This window comes from Hydractinia symbiolongicarpus, chromosome 9 (genome assembly GCF_029227915.1).
Source record: "Hydractinia symbiolongicarpus strain clone_291-10 chromosome 9, HSymV2.1, whole genome shotgun sequence".
In the NCBI taxonomy this organism is placed as follows: domain Eukaryota; kingdom Metazoa; phylum Cnidaria; class Hydrozoa; order Anthoathecata; family Hydractiniidae; genus Hydractinia; species Hydractinia symbiolongicarpus.
In genome coordinates, this window is record NC_079883.1 from 5,043,564 (window position 1) to 5,051,507 (window position 7,944).

General features: G+C 34.9%; 1 protein-coding gene across 1 annotated transcript; it reads right to left on the minus strand.

Moving 5' to 3' along the window:
- Positions 1–308: 308 nt before the first annotated feature.
- LOC130656286 (vesicle-fusing ATPase-like) lies at positions 309–5,846 on the minus strand. Its single transcript, XM_057459117.1, has 2 exons — positions 4,437–5,846; positions 309–1,825 (listed from the first exon to the last, which is right to left on the minus strand). The coding sequence occupies exons 1-2, from the start codon at positions 5,520–5,522 to the stop codon at positions 671–673; spliced, it is 2,241 nt and encodes a 746-aa protein (XP_057315100.1). The 5' UTR covers positions 5,523–5,846; the 3' UTR covers positions 309–670.
- Positions 5,847–7,944: the final 2,098 nt, after the last annotated feature.

Here is a 7,944-nt window from a genome sequence, read left to right on the forward strand (position 1 = left end):
CTGGTCAAATTAAATCTGGTATTACACAGTGGACTTTCTTAACCTCAAACTCTATGCCTAACATCCTGCACAAATATTTTAGTCCCTTGCCTGTTTTCTGTATGTATCCTCTCTCGAAGTTGAAATTTTTCCGTCTTCTGTTATTATTTAACTATTCTGTGCGAGTTTAAGATAAAAAGAGTCGACTGTAAGTTTTATTACCAATCAATTGTAAAAAGTATAAATTAACTTCACACATAAAACAAAATCAGTGGAGAATTAATCACCTCAGCACAAAATGATTTTGGTAATAGAAATAACTAAAAATGTATAGCGTGTTCTATATTACGTATAGCATCCTCATAGAAATACATTTTTTTAATAATAACAAACTCCTTTATGATTATCACCTTACTATAGCATGCAAGACTTTATATACAGATTTAAATGTAATTTCATAATTTTAATTTTTACCTTTTACAAAATATATCTAAAAAAACAATAAGCGAAGTTGATTTACATACTTCCCAAAAAATTGCTTTATTCTAAACATTGTGATTTAGCAAACGCATTGCATACAGCCCTTGAAAAGCAAACGCATTGCATACAGCCCTTGAATATGTTCATAAAAATATAATTACTTTAATAATAAAATTTAGAAACCATAACACATCTTGTTAAAATAATAAGTTTAATTTTTGCCACATTGTTCATCCAAGAGCATGATTAATTTTAAAACTCTACCCTCTGGACCAGCTTGAACAGCCATTTCAACAAGACTGATTAATTTTTTGACACTAACACATATTGATTTACTGCTTAACTGGGTCTCAATATCTGTCAGCTCTTCTTGAGTAAAGTGATTTAACTTTTCCAAAACATTGACTATATAATTCGCATTCATGATAGCAGGAACATGGACGACAGTGTTAAAACACGATAACATCTGCATTTGATCCAAAACATCCCTACAACTGCTTGTTCCAATAATTAACAACTTCCGACCATGTCTCAACTTTTTCTTCAACAAAACAATCAATGTTTGAAGAACAACATTGGAAAATCGAGGCCCGATAGGCACATAATCCAATAACCTTTCAATATCATCTACAATAACACAGCTCAATTCTGATTTGTACGCATCATCAAATATTTTCTTAATGGCTTGACATTTCGCACTCTCAGAGTAGCCAATCATGTTTTCAGGTGAAACAACTTTAACAAAGGGAAATTCAGAACACTTGTATGCAAGATGAGCAGCAATGGATGTTTTGCCACTCCCTTCTAAGCCTTCAAGCAAAACACTGACTGGTGAGACCAAGTTTCCCATACGCGTTTGATTAATCAAAAGGTTGCCATCATTAATTACGCTTTCCACTGGTTCACCATACCTAATAATTCCATTAGCAAGGTAGTGCTCACTGTCTTCGGAGGCTGTACCAAATGCAGGCTTGATATCATTTTCTATAGCATGCAAAAAGTCACCATTAGTGATTTTTAAATTTTCAATGGCATTTGGATCGACAGTGACAGTACTTTGAGCCTTCACTAGCTTATTCATTGCTGTCGTTGTTGCTGCTCGGACCAAACCTTCGATTTCTGCACCACTGTAATTCTTTGTGAGAGCAGCAAGCCTAGCAAGTTTTACATCATTTTCAAGCTTATTATGTTCTTTAAGTCTAGCTGTGTGAATATTAAGAATTTGAAGTCTTCCTTCTTCACTGGGTAGACCAATCTCCATTTGCACTTCTAGCCGACCTGGACGAATGAGAGCCTCATCAATCAAATCTTTTCGATTTGTCATACCAATTATAAGAATATTGTTTAACTGCTCAACACCATCAATCTAAAAAAAATAATAGTAATAAACAGATGAAAACTTTCCAATATGAACTTTTGCACTGTAAAGAAATTCCAACTGTTAAAAAATTTATGTACAAAAGACATCATTTCTTTATTGCATGCATTAACAAGCATTTTGTTGAAAAACGCATATGCAGTCTTTTTCAGGAATATTTGAGTAGGTGTGCGTTGATTCGCACGTGTAAATCAACTGGTATAGCGACTCTCTCAATCTTAACTTCCTTTTCTACATGTCCGAAATGGTATGCATGAATATACTGTCAGTTTTATATTTATTGTTTATTTTTCAGGTCATCACAAGCAAATAGGCAAAAAATATGCTTTGTTTTCAAATTAAAAAAAATCTTTATCCACGTGGCTTGAATAAAACTTTAAAATTCATTCAGAGAGTTCAGCTACACTTAACAAAATTTTTACAGAAAAAAATTTATACTGCCCATGGGTTTCGTTTTTACAGGCATAAAGAAAAAATCCATTAAATTCCAATTATTTTGTCAAATTAAGAAATTATCTACAATTAAATCCATGATAAAATGTCTATTCCGCCTGTAAGTGCAGTTTTGCAGACTTGCTTTATCCGTGCTCCGTCGGGGTTCACCTCCGCATTAGTTAAGAACTGCATGGCTGGATTTCTTGTGTAAGACCTGGTTACCAACGACGAAGGGGCCAGACGAAAGAGATTTTTGTCTACGTAGTTCTTTTAACTAAGTCAGGAGTCGGTGAATTAGCTAGGATAATCAGGTTGGCTATGAATAGGCTTGCTCGTGGATTAAAAGAACCAGGACTATTCAATAATTTCTGAGATCTAAAAGTGTCCGACCAAGAAGGAAATCTATCGGACGTTTTGTCTGACGACTCTCCAAAAAATATTTCAAGGGCTGCCATTGCATGCTACAAAATGGATTTTTTAGGTTGTAAAAAAAAAGATTAATCACACCCCTAAAACGATTTAGGCGTGTGCCAAGGCGTGCGCATGCGATCACACACCTCTCCTGAAAAAGACTGCATATGCAAAATGATTCAGGTATGCTAGTAATAGCACATGTAAATATCAATCTTCATGACAAGTTTTACAGACATTTCCGAATCTTCCTGAAAGAACCACATTACATGGACTAAAGTTTTTAAGATTCTTGATCAAGCCTGAATCGTGGTTAATTAAATTTGTTTTCTTTTTAGCCCCAGATTTGATCAATACACACAAAAACACATTCTTTAAAATTTGTTACTAATGTCATTTTTTACATCTAATATAATAATACATCAATTGCCTGTGTCTGTGATAAACAAAAAGGATATGTCCACTTTTTTTTAAAGCCACTAAAAAAATTACAAATTATTTGGTAAGTTTATTGATATCAAGGCATGGCATCTATGCATTAGCTTGATGTTAATAAATTAAATAAGACTGGTCGTTGCTCATGTCATTAAAATTTAAATGATGGATTTTTTCCATTGTTCTTCAGCCTAAGTGGTTTTTCCACAAGCTTGTCGATTAGTCCCTAATAATACGATAATTGCATCTGTCTATCTGTCTGTAACTTTCGCAGAGAAGATGTCATTATGTCTCATTTGTTAGCTGACAAATTAGCTTGTTTGTGATGTTAGTACATTAGTTTGGCATCATTTCTGTTAATTATTCCTGGAAAAAGTCTGACAAGTTATTCTTGAGAAAAAGTTCTAGTATATTAAATTGTGCTCTTGTAATTTTATTTGTCTACTTTGTCTTCCTTTAATAGCCACTAAATGTGACTAAAAAATACATCATATTATTTTTAGAACTTTTAGCAAGATGCATCCTTAGTGGTTTACTTACCTTAGTCTCCCTAATTTTGCAACTGGCCACAAGCTTATTTTATATTTTATAGGATTTTTAAATGAAAATGATCCACTACTCATTATTCAGTTAAAAAACTTACAATCCTAATAATAATAAAACACAATAGTATATATTTCTTCTCTATCTAATATTTTTGTTCTCTGCACCCTGGCAATGTATCAATTTGTGTGACAACCAATGCAAAATAGCAGATTATCAATTCTCAAATAAAGTGTAAGTAAAAATAATTAATATATTATGCTGATAAACGAAGAACCAACCCAGTCGGGTTAATCGTCAAAGACACAAAAAAGGCACATAAAGCACTAAGACATGTAAAGTACCAAGAAATCAAAGGCACATACTTTAGCAGATTTATAGTGGAGCTATTGCAATACAACTTTAAGTCCTGTGTGGGTACAATGGACCACCCAGGACCAAAATGGGACCAATTCTGTAAGGCTGGGTCTACTCTCCTGTTTCACCTTGACAGGTTGATGGCAAAATCAAGAAACCTTTAAACCCTACTATCTCTCTAATCATTCCGTGAAAGCACGTGCCATTTCAAGTTCCATGCGATAGTACCAAATTTCAAACAAGTATTTTTTGTACAAACTAACAAATTACATCCCCTTTACTGTTTGTATCTCCAATCAAGTGGATTCTTTATGCATCCGTTTAACTAAGTATCATATAATACTTCATAAATTTTCTAATATTTTTTTTTGTTTAACCTTACACAAATTCATCAAAAGGAAATATTTTTTATAAATACCTTAGAAAGCAATTGATTAACAACTGTGTCAGCAACCCCAGTACTACCAGTCACTGTTCCTCTTTGTTTACAAATAGCATCAATTTCATCGAATATAATCATATGCAGTCCACTGTTTGCACCCATTTTCTTTTGCTCATTTTCAGCTTCTTCAAATAACTTACGAATATTTGCTTCTGATTCACCAACATACTTATTTAAAATTTCAGGACCATTAACAATTTTTGGTTCTCTGGCATTCAACATCTTTCCAATCTGCCGTGCCATTAATGTTTTTCCAGTACCAGGAGGACCAAATAACAAGATCCCTTTAACATGTTGCAGTCCCAATTGTTCAATAACTTCTGGTGGAAATACACGAGATGCAAACGCTCTTCTAAATATTGCAGAAAACTCATCATCCAAACCGCCAATACCCATTTTCGAGAAATCCCATTCAGGATTGATTATTGATGTTGTTGCTGATTTTGCTTTAGCTTTGCCTGTAAGTGACAAAATCGATTCTTCCTTTTTGTCAAACAATACTGTTGTATTCGCAGTCAAAATGCCAACATTAACTTTTCTTGTATTGTCTGGCTTTTCACCAGATAATAACGAAGCATCCATAGCTTGTAGCTCTTTGACTTTCAATAATAAAAATGGTCTATTTCCAAATTTAAACACTATTTCTTGCTCATAGGAAAACGGCACTGACATGAAAGTATCATAGACAGCTTCCAACATTTTGTCAGTGTTAAAAGAATCTTTGCTGGTCTTTGTTTTTTGAAGAAAATCTGCTTCAAAAGTAATTGCTGCTAAAAAATTAATCCTGGTTGTGTACAAGTGAGTTTCAACCAGTTTTTGTAATCCCACTTGCATCCATCTACGTTGCACAGCACTTAGGCCTAAAGTGCCTGTTTTCATCTTAGTTGAATCTATTACAGCAAATATGTATTCTCCACGATCTCCAGATATGGCAACATACGTTTTATGAAGTTCATTGGCTTCATATTTTGGATCAAGCTTTTTTATATCATCAGGATGTAACACTACACAATTTTTCAGTGAAAGCTCGTCTGTAGGAGACTTTGATACTTCGAATTTCATCTTGTATTGGAAATAAAAGAAATTTAGTAGCTGTAGTAGTTTTATAGTACAGTCAGATCAGCACCTGTCATGTCAAAGTGTTTTTGTCGAGTTGTAAAAAATCGAATCATTGACTCGCTTACTCAAATACCGTGTTTCTTTGATACTACCGCCCTCTTTATTAAATCCGCCTCGCCATAAAGACGTGCTCGCCCCCTTCCCAGAGAGTCCTTGATTTTTTTCTATTTATATGTTGAGAAGAGTTTGCCATGGCCCTTAATAATCCCCTGTAGTTGCGAAACCTCCTTATAGCGTACAATTCATAGTCTCTTGCCCGAGCTTCTTTATCGGTTGATAATGGAGTGTGCTCTGGCCATCTCATCCCAGGGTCTCTTTGCCGCTGCTATATCAAAGATAGATACATATTTTGCATGGCTAGTCTCACAAATACTGAGGGATATACCCTGTCTATTACTTTCAGGAAGGCCATAGCTTAGATGGGGAGCTTTTAATGCTCATTTTGAGCTATGCTGGACGACACTCCATTCAACACCCAACGGCCCACAAAGTGTGCCATCTCCTCAATTTTCATCACATAGAGCTGGAATTAACCCGAAGCTTTGGTAACATTCACTCGCCCATATTAAATTACGGCCAATGGGAATCAAACTCGGTCCCGCACAAAGTGCGAGAGTTATAACCACTTTTCTCAAAAGAACGCCAAATTAGCCAAAGAAGAACCTGTGTTCAGCCGACATTTTTTTGATGAATTTCTGATGTGCGCGTATAAGCAACTTTTTAACTTTTTCTGCCTATTTTTAGAAGCTAAAAATACTAAAAAATACGGGGTAAGTTGATGCTCTATCTTCGACCAATTTTCAAATAAATTGCATAAAATCGGACATAGAAACTACTTCATTCATTTATTCTTTAGCTTATTGTTTTTTCTGTCATCCTCGTATCCAGGGTTTGTTGCCTATACCAAAGCCGCTAGCGCTTGGCGGCTAAACAACAAGTAATTTCGCCGCCCGCCTCGATGTCAAAAAGGTAAAAACCCGGGGAAGAGGGTGGCTTTTTGGTCTGTCTTCAATTTTGTCCCCAGGGGTTCTTGAACGGTCAAGTAGGCGCTCAAACTGGTCCCCAGGGCATCTTGTATTTTTTTCTAATCCCAGGACGGCGATACGAACATTATCGCTGTACCGGAGTCAGAAAGATGCCCTGGGGACGAGGTTGGTAAGCTATAGCGCTTTGACATGAATCAAAGGTAATAATGACAACCAAGGAGATAATAAATAGCCGTCTTAATAATTGGGAAAGCGAGAGTTCTTTTATATCATTTTCTTAGAAGGTTAAAATGTTGGCAGTATATCAAATTATATTAAACCAACCTCCTTAATGTAACTAATTATTTGGAAAATCGGGAAATGTTTCAACACGACTTCTCGGTTTTTTAACAATTACCCTTTGATTGGTGATTGTATAGAAAAACTCGCCTTTTGAGATGTCGGGGAATAAACCTTTACCGAAATTTATTCAAGGTAGGCGAGATAAATTTACGTTGATTGGGGACCATAAATAATACTTACCACCTGGTATTTTGCTACGCGAGAAGTTTTCTGTCCTCATGCCATATGAACAGAAAGTAAAAGAGATATCATGCTTACTTTCCCGCTGAGATAAAAACATTTCTATCATTTCTATAAAGACAATCAAGGTAAGACAACACGAAACGTCAATTTGTCTTGGTTGGACAGTCACAACAGGAGAATTTAATAATTTTGCCTTGTGACTAATGACTGACAGAGGCACGGTGTACACACTTTAGCAAGACCACATACAACTATACTCGAAATACTTGTTGTTATCACATGTCCGCATTAAAGGGGGTTTCACTGTAGGAATAGAAAAAAAAATATTTATTTAACCAATGCGTCTTTTAATAAACTTCTGCATGGACATGAGCAGTTTTCAAAATTTAAAAAATTACCTCTGTATCCAAAAATGATAATACCCCCGTAAAAAACAAAACTTCCATCTGATAAGAAAAATTACGTACAAACCTAAAAAATGTTCTTATATATAAAACTATATCGTAAATCCACTAAAAAAGTCTTTTAGGATGAAATCTCAAAAATACTGGGAATACATTTTGACGAAAATCTGAATTGGAAAAATCATATTACCAAAGTTACACAATCTTCCTATGCAGTAATTCGAGCACTTAAACAATGGAAACGATTTACTCCGTATCATGTGAGAAAGAACCTCGCTGAAACACTCATTCTATCCAAACTTAATTATAGTAATGTAGTATTTGGCCAATTACCAAAGTACCTATTAAATAGACTTCAGAGAGTGCAGAACACAGCAGCATCTTATGTTCTTGGAAGATATGTGAAAACAACAGACGTTATCGATCTTGGTGGTTGCCAGTTAGAGAAAA

Coding starts and splice junctions, on each gene's coding strand:
- LOC130656286 (XM_057459117.1), bottom strand. CDS start 5,522: ATGAAATTCGAAGTATCAAAGTCTCCTACAGACGAGCTTTCACTGAAA. Junction 1,826..4,436: donor TTAATCAATTGCTTTCTAAG/GTATTTATAAAA, acceptor TATTTTTTTTAG/ATTGATGGTGTTGAGCAGTT.